This window comes from Electrophorus electricus, chromosome 11 (assembly GCF_013358815.1).
Source record: "Electrophorus electricus isolate fEleEle1 chromosome 11, fEleEle1.pri, whole genome shotgun sequence".
Classification (NCBI taxonomy): Eukaryota; Metazoa; Chordata; class Actinopteri; order Gymnotiformes; family Gymnotidae; genus Electrophorus; species Electrophorus electricus.
Window position 1 is genome coordinate 15,886,792 of NC_049545.1, and position 19,711 is coordinate 15,906,502.

Here is a 19,711-nt window from a genome sequence, read left to right on the forward strand (position 1 = left end):
AGAGTTGTTTTCTGTAGACGTGTATATCAGTATAACGATTTGGTACTATAGGCAAGAAAATGAAAGTAACAAACCCCATGTTTCTATGCAATGCAAGACAAATCGAGGACTCGTATGCTAATAGATAATGATTTTTGCATCATTGAAATTTTATTTGCCTTTATTTGATCGTCATTTAGGCCTAGTATATTTGGACTGAATGACACCACTGTAACATAGAATTGTGAAAGGTTAAAGGTTAGACTTACATATACCCTTTACTGTATATCATTATGTGGCCTAATGCAGAATTTACCTCCTAGCTAAATGTTATAGAACCATCATTTTTTGCAAGCATGTTTAAGTTTATAGACGCAGGTTTATAGACACAAATTTGCAGTAATAGTAAATGACATTTAATAATTTCCTTTAATGTCATTTAATTATAGTAATAACTCCCCCGGCCTTTATTTAAAATGAAATGTTGGTTATTAGCTACAAGATGTCAGGCATGTAGCGCATATCTAAAGGGCATTTGGTGACGCTAGTTTTCCCTTGTATTGCTACCTTCAAGTCGTGTCGGCAATGTCGTATTTACGAGATACGCGCACGTGAACACCACCACAACTTCGTATTTACTAGTGGGAAACAGATTTTTAAAACTGTACAGTTCAAGTTTGTATACATTTTGTGCACAACTCATGTTAATGAGGAATATCAATAAAGCTAATCAGAAGACAGAATATGTTGCCTCTGCAGATACTGATTTTGTGCACATATCTTATTGTTATTTATGTACGTCCATCCACCTGTTTTATTATATTAATTTTCTTTCAGTACGGCACAAAAAACCTTCCTCTTTTTCATGGCACAAAACGTTTATTTCCCCTGACCAAAAACTACTTGAACATATACCATGTCGTAATTATGCCCTCCGAACTAGTAAGTAGGAATTTCCGAGGTGGACTTGAAGGTAGCATATGTCAGCGTTTCATTCTGAAAGCAGCTGCTTTCTTAGTTATATCCTCCATAGTTTATAACCAAAACGTGACTATAGCAAGATGTATCACATTTGGGACATTACGCTTCTTTAGAGTTAAAACCGTTAACCTTCATTATAAAACTACTGTACAGTCGAGTGGTTGGAGTGACAGTTAACATAAACTGTTAGTCCATGTTTTTAAATGTTCATGAAACTCTAACCTTGGTCCAATTAAGAGTATTCTGCTTACTTTCCGTATAAAAATACAATTATATTGAACACTACCTTCAAACTTGGGCAAAATATGATAGATATACGCATATGTGTATATATGAACATGGTAGCTAAAGAATTTGTAAAGAAATAGGCTGTGGTAAAGAGGTAACATTAGCTACCTAACCTAGCTACCTTAAAGGAAGCTGTCTTAATGCTGCTTTCAAATGGGGACGGCCTTTAAATAGGTAGCGCGCAAAAACTGCCTACCTAGGCAGCTGCCTGCAGAATGGAACTCTGCGTAGCCATCCAGCTAGCTAGGTGAGCTCGCGACGCACGCCTACGTTGTTGTCCCTGACAAAAAAAAAATGGCCGGAAATGTTGTTGGGTGGACGATGTGTTCTACTGCCTTGGAGATGCTTTGCCTTTCTTTTCTGTCCTGGACTTTATTAGTCGCATTTAATTGTGGAGTTGACGCAGCTCCAGAGATGGGTTACTGGTCTATTAAAGTTGTCAATGTAAGTAGCTAAAATACTGAATGCCTATGGTGGAATATGTGAGTTGGATGGACGGACCACTGAAAGTGACTTGGTAATTAGCTAGGCAGCTTCAATTGATCTTTTTAATGGTAGATATGCGCCATTTGAATGACTTTACCGTTTGAAGGCAGTGTTGCTCACAATATCATATATCACAACATAAATACATACTCATAAATATTGCTTTAGAACTAAGTTTATAGTAACCTAAGGTTATACTACACCATTTGCTCTTGCAGTATAGCTAGCTTCACTAAAGCAAGCTGATATGGTATTGCAAATGATGGCTAATATTAGTTAGCTGGTATACTTGAGTAATACAATATAAGTAGGTTAACCTAACTAATCTAATCTACGAATGTAACGCACAGATCAATCTCTAGGAATTACTGAGCACATTTCTACTGTTTTGAGCAAGTGCATGTAATAAGATTTCTAAAATTAGCAACATTATTGGCTATTTTGCTAATTTGTCAGATGATCAGCCAGTATGTCAACTGGTACCAGCTAGCTAGCAAACAAGTCTAGCTAGCTGTCCCAGATAGCTACTTTATCTATTCAGCTTTCTGTTGCTTGGATGACGTTACCTAGCTAGTTGGCTATCCTATTCATCTAGCTAGCTAATGCACCAGGACTAATCGGAGTGTGCCATGTAAATTAAAGGAAATTAAGGATGTTGACGTCGAACTACTTGGCCAATTAGCTTAGCTAGTATATATTTTGCCACTCATATACTGTCAGTTCATTCATATGACGAATGTTTACATTCGATGTAGCTTTATCAAATATTTAAAGACAACCATAGTTGTTCCATTTGGGTAGTCCACCTGATATCTGGTGGCTACGACTGAAAGGCGATGCACCGTCTCAATAGAAGGACTGGAGATTAGTTGAACCAGCAATATTAACCGTCATATCCTGAGGTCGGTAGATTTGCCTCTTGTGTTAAAATGTCGTTGGTATTATCACCTGCATCACAAAAGCTCATTGTTTCTTCGCCCCAGACATCAAGACCTTTGTTATTAAGAAAATCCATGTATAAAGACACAGACATCCAACTGAAAGGTAACTGGTTTATGTTTATATTTATATTTGTTGTATATTCACTGTAACTGAAGGTGATTTAATTGTCAATAAGTAATGCACTATTGATTTTGCAGTGACTTCCTTTAGCTGTCCACAAGAGGTCTCATTTACCATTAGTTGGTATTTAAGGTACTACCCATGCCACAATGAGTTCAATAACATTGAGGTGAGTATCCCATGTTCATGTTAAAACTACACATTACAGACTATATATGTATTAGATAGCCCATGCTGAAATTTTGATTTAATTTTTGCTCTCAGGAAATGTATGATAGGACACCCCTGATTCGAGGAAAGAGTCTAGACCCCAACCCTCTTGGACATGGAGAGTACATTGAACACCAGTACAGGGCATTATTCTGCAACAGTTGGATCCAGTACTTTCCAACACTCAATGTTTGTAAAATAAATATTCATTAACATTGCCCATAGTATTGTATCTTGCTTAAATAGTGTGTAGCCCAAGGAAGATGCATAACTTAACACAAGCATACTGATTTATTCTTAATTTAGCATCATTTTACTTCACTGTTTATAGGGCATGGGCACTGAGTTGGTGACATTTATCATTAAGCAAAATATTAGCTTAAAGAAATTGTCCTGAGGTGTTTTTGCCCATCAGAGTTGCAGTGGCATGTCATGCATTATTTTTACCTTCTGCTGGAAGCAGAATGGGAAACCTTTGTATGCCCTGGTAAATGCAAGAGAATGCCTTACGCAATATTACACTTTTCAGAGATTTCCGTACTTTAGCACTTTTTTGGGGCTGAATGGCCCAAATGTTTGTTGTGTAAAATTAGAGCTCCTGCATGTTAATGTAATGTGGTCGTTCTGTCATGAAGTTCATTGCTTTTTATTTATTTATTTTTTTAACTTAAACTGCAGAAATCAATAGCTTGGCCCAGGACTGTGGAGCCACAGGGTGGAATTAATGTAAGAACTAACATTATAATGGTGACTTGATCACATTGGTGACCCCAAATTGTTTGTATTAAAGTCTATAATGTTTCTTCATTTTAGGATGCCAATTATACCAGGTGGCTCACTGCCGAAGCTGACAGAGCTGGAGTAACGGTAAAGCTCAGTAATATATCTTAATGCTTTTAAAGAGATTCAAAGCTTTGTTTTATTTTTAGTAATACGTTTTTAAGAATTTTGTACAGCCAACTACAATATGCTTACCATGCTTTCTCTGTAAAGGATAATGTCATTGCTACGACATGGAGAGATGGACCATATCTTCTTGTGGTGTTGATCCAACCCAGTAAAAAAGATGTTAACTGGACTTTAACCTGTAAGTCTGACATATTTTGTGACTTATTTGTTTGTTTTAGATAAATAAGTAATATAATCATAACAGTGATGGTTTTCCCTTTGTGCATTACAGTTAGTGTGTTAATGAAGGGAGCCCATGGCTTCATTTCAGTCACAGAATGGCCTCTTATGATTGTAAGTTGTACAAGTTATCCTTTCTCACCTCAAATAATATTGTGTAGATACAGTGTTTGGTCTTTATGAAAAAGAATGTTTGTCTCTTAAAATTGTGGGATTTTATACATGCCCCCAGTCATCCTAAATCTTTTATTTTCTGTTTTGCTACTTAGTGTAGCCCAATTTTGAGCTCGCTCTCTAGAAGTCAGTCCAATATTTTTCATGGCCAATATTTTTGCTCTGTCCCAGCTCCCTACACACCTGAGCCATGAAGAACAAAGCCATTAAGGACATTAATGCTTGGTATAGTGCAATCTAGTACACCTGTAGGCTAGGTAAAGCAAAAATGTTCACCAACTGCTGCAACTTGAGGACTGGGTGAAGAAGCACTTCTGTAGGATAACTCTACATAGCATTCCAGTTATGCTTGTTTAGTTGAGCACAGGGCCTATGTTCTGTGATTTCCATCCCAGTTCTACATGGTGATGTGCATCGTGTACATCCTGTATGCACTGCTCTGGTTCATCTGGGCTTCCTGCTACTGGAAAGACCTGTTGCGCATCCAGTTCTGGATAGCTGGGGTGATATTTCTAGGCATGGTGGAGATGGCTGTCTTCTGTGCTGAATATGAGAACACCAATGCTGTGGGCTCAGCCTGTGAGTGAACACACCCTGAAGCTGCATGTCGGCTTCAGTCCTATTTGTGATTTTTACATTCATTAAAAATTACTTTAGAGCATTATCTTTCTCTGACCAAAAGAATTTAAGTGTATAAGAGAAATTTTCAGTTGTAGTTTTAAAGACGGATGCAACGGAATGATTCTGATGTCAGGAGTTTGATTAGTAACATAGCTAATATCTGCCATAAAGCATTAAGGTGTTCAGTGAGTTGACACTAAGAAATATTCCCCATTTAACATCTGTCTTTTTGGCTATACATTTACTGAGGCTTGCAAGTGAAATATGTAATTAGTATTTTGGGCTTTCTTGCTGGCATATTTCAAATCATGCTGAAAACCGCTAACAGATGAGACATTCAAATATGATTTTAAGAAGGCTTTCCTATTACTCTGTTAATACCACATAAAAAAAAATTTTTCTTGCCTTTTCCATTTTTAACAACATAGCATATTGGCTTCTTTCTATAGCTCAAGGCTTGCTGGTTTTTGCTGAACTCATCTCTGCTCTGAAGAGGACTCTTGCTCGACTCTTGGTCATCATTGTTAGTCTGGGCTATGGTATAGTCAAGTAAGTGGAGAGGAAAATCTACTGTATATTAGTTAAATTATGTCAAAATAGTTTTAAATTAGAGGGTCTTTTCCCTTGTTTTTGAGGCAGCATATGCCTTTTGTTTTTTTCAGGCCTCGGCTGGGGACTGTCATGCACAGAGTTGTTGGACTGGGTGTACTTTACTTTGCCTTTGCTGCCATTGAAGGCGTGCTGAGGATTACTGGGGTAAAGTAGCACACTGAATATTTCAACTGTCCTGTTATCCTAGCATATTTTCAAAAGCAGTTACAAATAATAGGTTAGCATTACAATAGCATTACAGTAGCAAATAGAAATTTATCCTTACTTTTCTTTGGTATACATATATAAACTGAGAAGCCATTTTATGTATGCCTTGTAAGTGAGCAAAAAGGTTTTATGTGTTGGTCTGAAAGGGTCGGGACAATGGGCCAGCTCTGATCACTGCCATTGCACTGGCTGTTCTTGACTCCGGCGCCATTTGGTTCATATCCTTCTATGTGTCTTGGTGTTTGAATTGGACTACAACAATATAATTTAAGGACAACAAATTTGTCTCACCACTTTAGTTTTTTGGATGCATGTATAGTTTTAAGAATTAGTACCTTATCACTTTTTTAAAGACTAGATTCTTTTATACTTTTAACCTGTAATTTTGTGAAATCGTTCAACTAAATATATAAAATGGATGTTAAAAATAAATTATTTATTTATTAAAAAAAAATTTTTAAAAAGCAGATTGTTGTTGGAAACATGAACATTGTTTCCATATTGGGTTCTTTATTCTGTTTAATAAATAGATCAAACAATATATAAGTCTATTGCCTGGTGAGAATTTAACAGTATTTAACATTTTTTGTATGTTGAATAGTCTGCTTATTTGCTGTGACACCTTTTTAAACTTCTGAGAAGGAAAGGTGTTATGAAACTGCTAATTCACTACTTGAACAGGTTTCACTACTTGAATGGTTTTGTTGACTCTGGTAAAAAGGGGTACCTTCCAGTTATCCTTTTTTACTCATGCCTGTTTCTCCTCCCTTCTTACTCTTACCTTTTCCTCCTATGCATCTCTCAGGCCGAAGACTCTGATTTGGCCTTGCTGGCCTATATTCCTCTGGCACTGCTTGACTCCTCTCTATGTTGGTGGATATCCTTTAATCATTTTGGGTTAACCAGTACTTGCACAGAGGCCTCCCCTATCTTTTCCTCATTCTTGTCTTGTTCAGATTCTGCATGCTCAGTTTTTAAAGCACTACTTCACCCACATGCTAATTTGGCTTACAATGAAATCTAGTGGGGTATTATCATTGTTTCATTGGCAGAGTATTAGCTGTCCTCTTCCTAGCTTTCATTCATAGTTAGCAATGGTGACATTGAAGGGTCCTTTAAAATGCCTTAAAATCAGTTTTGTGAACTTTTAATTGAGCCTTTTACTTTCATCCTTTTTAGATGTTATTATTTATTTTTGCCAGTAGTTTGTTAATTGTGGTGTTTTTTTCCATGTTAAGGTGTTTCTTTCCTTTACTTCCTCTCAAATATTTGTCAGCTTAGCACAAACCATAAAGACACTGAAACTTAGGAGAAACCCAGTAAAGTTGTCATTATACAGACATTTCACCAATACCCTTATCTTTGCTGTTATTGGTGAGTACATAATGAGCAACATCAGCATAACAAATAATTGTATCTGTGGTTGGTTCTTAGAGCAATCATATATACTTTAGAATATATTTATTTTTGATTTTATTTTTCAGCCTCTATAATTTTCATGGTTTGGACAACAAAAAAATTCCGTTTAGCAGACTGTCAGTCTGTGAGTATCTAATTCATGATAGTTCTTTTTTTCTAGGTGATACTTTTTTTAATTATGATAAATGTTAGTTGACATTCATTCACATCATGTCTTCTAAAATGGGAAGAAATGATCAATATACATTTTATTTATTTATTTGTATGTTTATTTTTTAATTTTTAAACTAATATTGTGGGCAGGATTGGATGGAACTCTGGGTAGATGATGCCTTCTGGAGGTTCCTTTTCTCAATAATACTGCTTGTCATCATGTTTCTCTGGAGACCATCTGCAAATAATCAAAGGCAAGTTCTGACACAGGACTGATGTCATCGTTATGTAGAATGACACTTTAAACCTGCCAACATATTTATTATTGACTTAAATGGCATTGTCAGTGATTCTTATTGTTGTTCTCTATATTATTTAGATTTTTGACCTTTAGCCATCTTTAAAGCTTTAAAGGTGATTTTTTTTTCTTTTTCTTCTTCTTTTTAATCATTTTGCAGCTATATGTGGTTTATTTTATCTTGTAGTACAAATAAATTATATGAAACTGAGGGTTAATGATGGCAGTAGCCAAGACAGATGGATACAGTAAATTAGCCTGTCTTCAATATTTTTTACTGATAAGTTTCACTGCTGGAACAAAGATGTAAAATGTAAAAAATTAGGGGAGTTGTGTGGTGTTTTTTTTTTTTTTTTTTTTTTTTTTTTTTATGAAAAACCTTCATGCTCAGATCAGTTAATGGTCTTAATTTGTGGTAGCTGTGATGTGTGCTATACTCTAGGTATGCATTTACACCTTTGATTGATGACTCAGATGATGAAGAAATTGAAGAGTTCTTGGTGTCTGCAAATCTGGGTAGGTGATAAATAGCTCATAAAAATAGAGGTTGTAGTGTACTTTTTTTTTACTGCATTAGGATAAAGGCTAGGCCTGAACTCTTTATTTTTAGCTGATGGAATCAAACTGAGAGCAGCTAAGGCTGAGGTTAATGGGACACTGAACCCTGCTCCTGGTCCGGTCAGTATCAGCCTGAAAGAGAACCATAATCAAGCATAAACTATTAATTTTAAAAAATTGTATTCAGACTGTATGCAAATGCTTAATGTTGTACCCAGGATGAAGACTTAAAGTGGGTGGAGGAGAATATCCCTGCCTCTTTAACTGATGTGTAAGTCAGCATTTTCCAATTTTTATTAATTACTTATTTTGAGTGTAATGACACTGTGGTAGACAGTGATCATAAATATACAGTACAACAAGTATACATCGGTCAGAAATAAAATCAATATAAAATGAGACAAAACAAATTAATCCTGCCATCGTTTCCTGTAGTCTGGTGTTTGATATCTCATGCATTGCAATGAAGAGACGAGCCAATTTTGGAGTATAGGTTGCTTAGGTGTTCTGAGTGTGGCAATAAAGAATTTGGGAAAAATAATCATAATTTTAAAAGAATTAAGCAGCATGGCACCCCTATGTCAAGATGCTTGACCTAGTAAGTTTTTCTTAAAGAAAAGAAAGTGATATCCAAGCAGTACACTTCTCATTTAAAAAGAGGCATGCAGTAGCAGAATTTGAAACAAAATTCTGCAATAAATTCACCTCTACTGTGGCCAGATCTTTTAAAAATTACATAGTGCCCCCCCCCCCCCCCCCCCCAATTAACTAGCTATTTGAGCATAATTGCACAGTGGGGAAATAATCAATTGTGTAATCATGCTGCTTTAAAGCTGAATTTCTAAATGTATGTGTTTCTTTCATTTTAGTGCCCTGCCCGTTCTTCTCGACTCTGATGAGGTATGTTGCATCAAACTGATTTCATAGCGCTAAACAGCTTTTTCATATAAAGCAAACATTGAAATTAGTATGCTTTCGGAGTAGCTCACTTTCTTTGACCTTTGCAGGAAATCATGACTACAAAATATGAGATGTCTAAAATCGAGTAAAAGCACAAGAAGCACAATGTCCTTCCTTCTGAAATTAAAGATGCTGCTCCTACTGCTGGCACTGGATCTTTACCAGTAGGAAAAGGAAAAGAAGAAATGTTCAAGAAGACATAATGGTGTGGATATTCTTGGTGCATCCAAGCCCATCATGAACCCTATAAAGAAGTGAAATCACTGAAGTCAGAGGAGCATCCTGACCAATCTAGCAGTGGTTCAGTCTGTATTCTTGTCTTTTGTATTGAATATGTGGTGGATTCCACCCCACTATCTGAAAATTAAATAAATATTTTTGGTGTCTGCCCCACCATAGACACATTTCACAGACATGTTGCATCACTCATCAACCCAGGTAGAAAACAAAAATGCTGGATTCAAGTTATTTTTCCATGTACCAAGCCTATTAAATAGTGGGAGCAAGTTATCAAATGCAACATTTTGCACTCTTGGTTGAGGTTTAGCATTTTCAAATAATGTGTTATTTGGGGACATTTCTAAAATAGTGATTGAATAAGTATTCCGTAGGGACATTAAGATGGATGACCAAAGACTTTTCTTTTGCTTGTAGTTTGGGTAGTTTTCAGTTTACCCTTCAAGCATTGTCTTTGCTGTATTTAAATATTTATGACTGTGAGGAATTTCTCTTACAAATGAAAATAGTGTGGGAAACTTTTTGTGTGTGATCTGGGTTCGGTGTATGTCAGTGTGATAAGGACATTGGTTTGAGAGCACTATTGACTTAGGGAGCAAAACTTTCTGGGGAATGGGTAGGGATCTGAAATGCACAATGTATTCTTTAAAAAAAATGGGTAATGATCTGAATGCGATGCAGAGGTACTTTGCAGACACTAAACGTTATCCCTGCTCTAAACTAACTGAATTTTTGTAGCAGGAAATTAGATCTTTTGTAAGAATTTAATGAGCAATATACTATATTCCTCTATTGTGCACACTATTTCAGAAATGCATTTTCTTTTTGACCTTTTAAGCTTTAAAATCTCACTACAAAATCACACTGCGTTTTCAGCCCGCTTTTTGTTTGAAGTTTTATTTCTTTGCCTAGAAAAGCATGGTTTGCCATGAAGATGGGTAATAGACTAAGGAAAACTATAACCATTTAAAAATATCCATTGTTCAAGTGCTTACCTTGTTTTTGTGAAACAAAGGTGTTTTTATATAACCAATTAAGTGGTTGGATCAGGCTGATTCTGTGACACAATGTACTTGCTCATTTCTTCCAAAGTTCCTTACTGAGAATGTTTAATGCAGTTGCAATCTTTTGTATCTGTTTCTGAATGTCTTGATCTTGCTTTGGAAAATCAGAGGGTTTATATTTGTGCTTTTTCAAAGAGTGTACACCATGATTTTCATGTGTTTGTTTGTTTGTTTTTTTAAAGGCCTGTCCATTTCCTTCATGCATGTTTTCTATATTCTGATGATAGTTTTGATTTAGATATAAAATAAAGAATCTTTATTTATGTTTTCACTTTTTTGTTTTGCTGTGTTCTGTTACAGTTTTTTAAAAAAGCACACCCCCACCCCCTTACATGTTTAAGGTTGTTGCTCACATAGATCAGGAGCAATAAGCATTGTCTGTGGCTGATGTAGTGATCACTCAAACACTTACTACATAACCAGACCAGAAGCCCTGGCTAAATTCTGAGGTCTGTACCCTGCTTAAGGCTCATAATGTTTCATTTAGTCATTCAGATCAAGTGACAGAACAGTACCTAGGAACAGACTCACCACCAGTATCAAGAAAAGCCAAGGCTTCCTATGCAATAAAAAAATTAAAGGTAATTTCACAAAAAAACACCCATGATGTATATGGTAAGTCATTCAACCTTCCACCAAATACAGGACAAATGACCACTTCCCAGATGCTCTGAACATGTGTTATGTCTGTTTTAAATCATCTTACACTGGAGTAGCAGTGAGGACCAACACCTCCCTCTGGTAACAATGAAGATATCTACAGAGAAGTAGTGGAGGTGCTGGAGTTCTGGTGCAAAGACAACAATGTCGATCCGAATGTCAGTAAGACAAAAGAGATTGTATACTTCAAACACAAGTGCTTCACATCCTGCACATCAACAGCACTACAGTGGAAACAATGCCCAGTTTGAATAATCAGCTTGAACTCCCTAGAGCATGAGGAAGAAACCTTGAGAGGAACCAAGACTCAAAGGGGGCGGGGGCGGGATTTGAACACTGGCACCGCAGTAACAACAGTTTATAGAGAAAAAAATGAAATAAGCAATTAATGTTCAGTCTAACTTTCTAGAGGTCCCAGTCTTTTCCAGAGGTTTGCATGTGTCCGAGGCCCATCCCACAAGAGAGCATCCATTAAGGGCTATGGAGAAGTAGTTGGCTGGGATGGAGGTGTGGTGGGCTACAGCAGGGCACATCTGGGGGAGGTGGGAGTAGCCATGGCAGTTGAGACAGGTAGAGGCTCAGTAACATCATTACGTTCCGTAAGAGAACATCCATTAAGGGCAACAGAGAGTAGTTGGGTGGGATTTACCATAACAGTTTACCATAACTCTCAATGCCCATGGACTCCCACATCTACACCTTTACCTAAGATGGGAAGTAGTTAATAAAATGCCTGAATGTACAAATAGGTTTTCATCCTAGCCTTAAATATTAAGACTGTGTCTGAATCTCAAACATTTACAGGAAGATTATTATAGATAGCTTTATAGAAGAAGGCTCTGCCCACTGTGGTAGATTTTTTTATTCTTCGTACTAGTAAAGAGCCTGCATCTTTTGATCTAAGCAGACATGGTGGATCGTAAGAGTTCTCTAATGTACTGTGGGTCAAGACCATTCAGTGCTTTGTAAGTAATTAAAGGTATTTTATAATCAATACAAAATTTTACTGGGAGCCAATGTAAAATAGCTAAGATAGGAGTGATGTGAGCAAATTTTCTAGTTCTAGTAAGCACTCTGGCTGCTGCATTTTGAACTAGCTGGAGCTTGTTTAGGAACTTAGTAGTACAGTCTGATAGTAGGGCATTACAGTAGTCCAATCCTGAAGTAATAAATGCATGGACTAGCTTTTCTGCATCATGTGAGGAGAACATGTTCCTAATCTTAGAAATGTGCCTACGGTGGAGAACGGTGGTCCTACAAAAATTATTTACATGAGCTTCAAATGAGAGACTGGGCTCCATAATAACTCCAAGATCTTTAACTGTTAAAGAAGATGTGATTGTGTTACCACTGAGGTTCACTGAGTAATTAGAGTGAGGACCAAGCTATCTCTGGGCCTAATAGAAGTACCTGTTTTGTTACTATTAATTGAGATAAAGTTCCTCAACATCCAGTGTCTTAAGTCCTTTATGCATTTGTCAATAATACTAAGATGAAACACATCCTCTGGTTTTGCTGAGACATATAGCTGAGTGTCATCAGCATAGCACTAGAAACTAGCACAGTGTTTATGTATAATGTCACCAAGAGGTTGCATATATAAAGAAAAAAGCAAAGGCCATAGAACAGGTTCTTGTAGGACACCATAGCTAACCTGCCGAGATATGACGAGAAGTCTACATTTATGTGAACAAACTGGTAGTGACCAGCTAGGTAAGATTTAAACCAGGAAAGGTCTGTTCCCCTAATCCCAACAACATTTTTGAGTCTATATAGTAAAATGTTATGATCTATAGTGTCAAATGCTGTACTCAGATAAAGCAATATAAGCAAAGAGACATAACCCTGTTCAGAAGCCAACAAAAGGTCATTAACTACTTTAATTAGTGCTGTTTCTTTACTGTGATTAGGCTTAAACCCTGACTGAAAGACTTCATGTATCTGGTTCTGATTCATATATGATCTTAGCTGCTGAGCTACAGCTTTTTCTAGGATCTTGAAAATAAATGGAAGGTTCAGATCAGCCTATAGTTTGACAGCTGACATGGGTCAAGGTTAAAATTTTGGATAAGTGTTCTGATTACATTTGCATTTATGGCATTTAGCAGACGCTCTTATCCAGAGCGAATTACAAAAGTGCTTTGTCATTTACTCACAGAATACATCCTGGCCAGTACAGCAGGTTTAGAGTCCAATATACAAATGATCTAGAATACTGTAGAAATACAGGGATAACTGCCGATGCCTAAAAGTACAAAATACTTAAATAATAAACAGTGTAATAAACAATACCCTACAATAAGTACTAATTTAGTCAGTCAATATGGTAGCAGGGTCAGTTGTCATTTAAATTTTCCATGAATAGATGGGTCTTCAGTCTACGTTTGAAGACTGCAAGGGACTCTGCTGTGTGGACAGCAAGTGGGAGTTCATTCCACCATCTTGGTGCCAGGACAGAGCCAGGATGCTTGTCTTCCATAAGACCTGAAGCATGGTATTTCAAGCCGAGCTTACTGCTAATTTGAATGATTTAGGAACATAGCCAAGGTTCAAGGTGGAGTTTGTTAAATTTAGTAAAGGTTCAATTACTTCAGGTAGGATTTCCTTAAGAAAGTGTTTGGGCAGTGAATCTCATAAGCAAGTGGAAGATTTTGAGCGCAAGATCAGGGATGTAAGCTCTGGCTCTTGGATATGTGTAAAGGATTCTAGAGTCGTTTTTGGCTTGGTAGTTCTGATCCCCGAGCAGCTGCCCAATGTTATGTTAATGCTCTTAATGTTATCTCTAATGTGCTTAATTTTCTAAAGTCATGAACTCATTACTACTGTGTGATGTTGTAATCTGAGCTTTGGTGTCAGTCTTATTCCTAGTTCGATGTGCAATTGTACTAAAAAGAAATCTACGATTATTTTTCTTTTCTATTAGGGTTAAAAGATATGCTCTTCCACCAGTAAAAAATGCTTTTCTATACTTGAGAAGGTTCTCCGTCCATGCAAGCTGGAAGAAGACTACAAGTTTACGTACCATTTACGTACACCCATAAGAATCTTGAAAATATAACGGATGGAGCTCATTCCTCAGTAGTATCTTGATTCAAAGGTGTTGTTAAACAAAAGTGCTGCCACAGTAGTCCTTGGGACTACTCCATTTATCTTCTCCTTGGTGCTCCAACTACTCCCTCCCTGGGATAATCACCTTTTGCTGCTTTAGAAGGTACATTGAGGAGGTCCTGAGGCAGGGGTTTATCTGTCCTTCTTCGGCAATGTTTTTCTTTGTAAAGAAGAAGTTTAATAAAGTTACTAAGAAGTTCCTGCATCACCCTTGTCTCTCGTGCAAGCTGCACAGGGGAACTACACCAGAGAACTGTGCATTTATATCAGGTTTGGGGATTTTGTCAACCTAAGATGAATCCATTAAGGAGACAAATGTAAAATGGGCTTCTTTAGCATGTCTGGCCACTATCTGTGTACCCGTTTGTTGTAGTTTACATATTGTAATCCACTCAACAAACTGGAGGATCACATTTGTCATGTGAGGGCCATCTTGATAAGGTAGTTGGAACACCAACTATTTGTCAAGGCAGAGAAATTAGATTAGATTCAACTTTGTCATTGTGCAGAGTACAGGTACAGAGCCAATAAAACACAGTTAGCATCTAACCAGAAGTGCAAAAGTACAGTATTACATACATATAAAGTGCAAAGAAGGGATCTGCAGATACAATATGTACAATTGATGGCAGAGGAGTAGTAGAAAAATATGTGTTTTAAGTGTGGGTATACATATGTACAGAGTAGGTGGAGATAGACAACTGTAGTTTGTATGTGCAGGGAGAGTGGTATATGTAAACTTATAATGTAAAGTATGCAGAGTAAAAATAACATGCAGTGGGTTTATATACAGTATGTACAATATGAATAATTCAGTGATTATGCAAATACGAATAGTGCAATGATACTAGGACATAAAGTACAGTAACAGTGCAGTGAGTGCAATGATGCAATTAAAGTGGCTGTGTGGAGATCAGCAGGGTCACAGCCTCAGAGAAGAAGTTCTTCCTGAGCTTGCTGGCGCAGGACTGAAAGAGGGTGGTTAAAAGTCTGTGCTTAGGATGAGATATGTCCTTGATGATGTTTCTTGCCCTGCCCAGGCAGCGCTTGTGATAAATGTTCTCGATGGTGGTGTGGGGGAAACTTCTATGTCGCATAGGAAAGATGGGGTTAGAGGAACTGGTTTGTCTTTTATACTGTTTTCAACCCGGTGTGTCAGCCAGAACATGACTTGAGACCAGGATGAGTTTGAGAGTTTAATAATGAAGGCAGGGAATTCCAGCACTAACATTATTAACAGACGTTGTCGTTGGTTATGGCCGTGGTCTAAAACACTGTAAATAACAATGTTGCTTGTAAATGACATTCACAGTAAACAAACGCATTTACACATGAGCTCTCAATGATTAGAATGAAATCAATATGACATACTTTACCACCATCTGGCGGCAAATTTCGGAATTGACAATGACTCAGCGAGATCTAAGCAGTGAAATGCCGTGACAACGGTTAAAATCGTTAAAATACTGAATTAATTACCAAACAGATAAACTTACACATATATGTGCTAATATAAAGACAAATACATAAAGCAACACACCACTTGGCTGAGATGAAAGTCTTATCAGAGGAAAAATAGGCTACACGTTAGCATATGGAAAGGAGCTAAACCCATGTTCCACTAACGACATTCAGCACAGGTGGTCTGGAAAAAGCAAATCACCTCACGTCTTCTCAGGGTCCAAACGCAGCGGCGGATCTCAGCAAGCACTTGTTCTGGGCCTGGATGTCGCAGACATAGGTCAAAGTCCTGAATCAGCAGTCTTGGTAGTTGGCTGGGTTGGATCTAGGATGATCGGATGTAGAGTATTAAACACTAGGTGTTCTGATCTGCGAAGTCTCCCCCAGCCCGGATAAGCTCTTTGCTTCTGCCAAACCTAGGAGACAAAGCTACAAGTTGGCTGCTTTTTGGAATAGGTCTGCCAGCTTTCAGAAGGCAAAACTCTTCTGGGAAAATGCACATCTTTACTCTCCTCAGGATTACACTTTCTGCACTGCGGTAATGCTCGGCAGTGGGATGACTGTTTTCATCAGCTTCACTGCTGCCCAAGTGCACTTTACAGGTATTGCACTCACTCATATCTGTGCTTGATGGATGGGGTTTGGTAGTGGCAATAGCACAGAGCGTAGACTTATAGAGCTCTGTGAGGCCATCCTCACACATGCTTGCAGGCTCCATCTGTTGGGCTCTGCAAGTTCTCAGAGCATCTTACCCTGTGTGATGTCATTGGCTGGATTTCTGGCTGAATCTACATACCATAATCTTGCAGGCCCCTGGAGTGCCAATCCAGTCTAGTACGAATTGCAGCACGACCTCCTGGAGGACCTAACTGAATCGGCTCCACAGAAGTAAAGAGGTGTGGTTGGTCACTCCCAATGAGCAACAGGGGTTTGATCGACTTGAAGGGTGGTATTGACATGCCGACTAAGTGTTTGTATTTCTGCTGAAGCTGCTCCATGGTCTGCTAAGTCAAAGTGAGCAGCGGTGAAGGCTCCTGCAATGCAATACCTCTTCTTTGGGATCACAGCAGAGGAGATGAATAAGGATACTGACACACCATGAAGAGTTTGCACATCTTATTAGATGGAACGTTAATCAAATCATTCAATAAATCACATCACTAAAGTTTGATCAGACAACTCCTGTGTGTTAATTTACATGCACACATATATAAATATATATACATACACAGCATATGTGCATCTCTAATATCAAGTACATATGAACACATTGTGGTGGAGGGTAGCTCCATCACACCTGTGATCAGACCTGTCACTGTAGTATCATCTGCAAACCTGGAGTTAGATCCATAAACAGGAACACAATCATGAGTGACTGGGAGTACAAAAAAGGGCTCAGCACTCAGCCTTGTGGCATGCTGGTGTTAAGGGTAATTGGGTAGGAGATGAGTTTGTCTAACTTAACAGACTGAAGCAGTTGAATGCTTTGGCACTGGCACAATGGTGGCAATCTGGTGGTAGATCTGTTTTGAAGAAGGCCTCTTTATTTCCCTCATTGAAGTGAGCATAGATGTAGTCGAGCTCATCAAGGGGTGAGGTACAGTTGGTGGTACAGTACTAGGTGGTTTGGAGTCAGTGATTTTCTGTATGCCTCACCACATACACCAAGGGTCAAAGGAGTTGAAGGGCTTTGCTTTCCACCGTGTTGTAACTGTGTTTGGCCTTTGAAATACCTTTTCTGAGGTTGACTCTGGCTGAGCTGTAAGCCTTTTATTATTAATAATATTATATTTAAATATTATTCATTATTATTTTATTTGTGAGTTGTCACTATGTCTACACATCTGTTGATGTGTTCCAGGACAGAGTTGGTATAAATATTAGTGTCAAGTGAGAATCTGTAGTGGCCTGATCTGCAACCAAACTGGTCTGCAAGAGAGGAGTCAGCCCATTCCATCCAGATCTTGATGGTCAGTGTTGTGGGTTTCACAAGTTTGATAATTGCATTTACATTTATAGCATTTAGCTTTTATCCAAAGCAACTTACAATTATGACTGAATACAACTTGAGTAATTGAGGATTAAGGGCCTTGTTGAGGGTCGCACAGCATCTTATTGGTGGGACTTGACAAATAATCAGAAGGTTGTTGTATCAAGTACCTTAACTACTAAGGTATCATTGCCCACGTTGGACAGTGCTTGGTGGCCAGACTGTCCAATATTGGGAGGGGTGTGGCTCTGTAGGCATTAGTCACACTGGTGAAATTGGATCCAACTTTTTTTTGTTCCTTTGTGTTCAGGACACATTCTGGTGAAACTTTGGAAGTCCAGATCTCAAATTTACAGCGATTACAATCTCCAGCAACAATAAAGGCTCCATCCAGGTGCAGTTTGCAGTTTGCTATAGCAGCACAAAGATCTTTACATTTACAGCATTTAGCAGACGCTCTTATCCAGAGAGAATTACAAAAGTGCTTTGTCATTTACTCATAGAACACATCCTAGCCAGTAGAGTAGGTTAGAGTCAAATATACCAATGAACTAGAATACTGTAGAAATGCAGGGATCAATGCTGATGCCTAGAAGTACAAAAATACATAAGCTCTATCTTTAGACAATAAACAAGTACTAGATTTTGATAGTCAACATCAATGTAATAAACAATACCTTACAATAAATATTTGTTTGTTAGTCATTAAAATATTTCACAAATAGATTGGTCTTCAATCTTCGTTTGAAGACTGCAAGGGACTCTGCTGTCCGGACAGCAAGCGGAAGCTCATTTAGGAGCAAGGACAGAGAATTGTCTGGATGTTTGTCTTCTATGAGACTTGAAGCATGGTATCTCAAGCCGAGCCGTACTTGAGGTACAAAGTTCTCGAGGTACAGAACGAGCTTTGACCATTGACATTATTTATGGAGGGTCTGGTGCATTTTTAGCTTTATAGACAAGCATCAAGGTTTTGAAGACAATGGAGCGCAACAGTGGAGTGATGTGTGAACTTTGGAAGATTGAAGACCAGTCATTATGGACAAGTTGGAGAGGTCTGATGGCTCTTAGAGGAATACCAGTAAGTAGCGAGTTTTAGTAGTCTAGCTTTGAGATCACAAGAGACTGCACAAGCATCCCTTCATACAAAGGGCAGAATCCTTTGTATGTTACAAAGGAGAATTCTGCAAGACAGATTTCTGCAAGAAACTGTAGTCCATAAGCCTTTTCTGTGTTAGGATACAGATTTTTGCCAGAGAACACACATTGGCAGGAAAGATACTAGGTAAGCGCAGAGGGTTTATGTTGCAGTGAAATCTGTTCAAACTTACACTGCTGATAGGTAAATGCTCCTACTCTTGTGTCATTATGGGAAATTTCAGAGAAGCAGATATCCAAATTCAGCCTATATGAAATGAGTAAATATTTGCCTAAAGGTGGTGCGACTTTAATATGGGTTTATGAAAAAATGGTACAGTGATATCTGTCCAAATTATTGAAAGCCAAGGGCTCCTATTCTTCTCTGGTAGTGGAATTGTTTTTGTATTATGTGAAATTTCTGAGAAATAGATATTCAAATTCAACTTATTTGAAATGAGTATGTTAATTTGATGCAACTTTAATATGGATTTATGAAGAAATAGTACAGTGAAATCTGTTCAAACTTACTCTGCTGATAGCCAAGGGGCACCCCTGTTATCTGGTCATGGAATTGTTTTGGCAGTATTAGAAATATCTGAGAAGCAGTTATCCAAATGCAGCCTATACAAAATGAGTACATATTCGCCTAAAGGTAGTGCGACTTCAATATGGGTTTATGAAAAAATGGTGCAGTGATATCAGTCCAGTCTTACCTTGATGATAGCCCAGGGCTCCTGGTAGTGGGATTGTTTGGTATTAAGGGAAACCTCCGAGAAATAGGTAACCATAATGGATTAAAAAAAAAAAATGGTACAGTAGAATGTGTCCAAATTTGCACAGGTGATAGGCAAAGGCAAACTGCGTGTTAGTAGAACTGTTTTGGCATTATGGGAAAATTCACAAAAATATAAAGCC

The 19,711-nt window shown here is 37.9% G+C and overlaps 1 protein-coding gene across 2 annotated transcripts; it reads left to right on the plus strand.

Annotated features, from left to right (window-relative positions):
- Positions 1–1,542: 1,542 nt before the first annotated feature.
- tmem87b (transmembrane protein 87B) lies at positions 1,543–10,158 on the plus strand. 2 transcript variants are annotated; one of them, XM_027028439.2, is made up of 20 exons: positions 1,543–1,692; positions 2,718–2,778; positions 2,874–2,965; positions 3,061–3,195; positions 3,685–3,732; positions 3,820–3,873; positions 4,000–4,093; positions 4,187–4,248; positions 4,704–4,887; positions 5,379–5,478; positions 5,592–5,685; positions 5,895–5,966; positions 7,014–7,122; positions 7,233–7,291; positions 7,471–7,574; positions 8,061–8,134; positions 8,229–8,296; positions 8,395–8,447; positions 9,046–9,076; positions 9,184–10,158. In XM_027028439.2, the coding sequence occupies exons 1-20, from the start codon at positions 1,543–1,545 to the stop codon at positions 9,223–9,225; spliced, it is 1,686 nt and encodes a 561-aa protein (XP_026884240.2). In that variant the 3' UTR covers positions 9,226–10,158. The 2 variants fall into 2 exon arrangements, with proteins under 2 accessions (XP_026884240.2, XP_035387761.1); XM_035531868.1 differs by lacking the exon at positions 5,895–5,966 and adding an exon at positions 6,554–6,625.
- Positions 10,159–19,711: the final 9,553 nt, after the last annotated feature.

Excerpts from the sequence above, each read along its gene's own strand:
- tmem87b (XM_027028439.2), top strand. The coding sequence starts at position 1,543 with ATGGCCGGAAATGTTGTTGGGTGGACGATGTGTTCTACTGCCTTGGAG. Across the intron at positions 7,292-7,470 it reads GTTTAGCAGACTGTCAGTCT|GATTGGATGGAACTCTGGGT; the intron begins GTGAGTATCTAA and ends TATTGTGGGCAG. Across the intron at positions 9,077-9,183 it reads TTCTTCTCGACTCTGATGAG|GAAATCATGACTACAAAATA; the intron begins GTATGTTGCATC and ends TGACCTTTGCAG.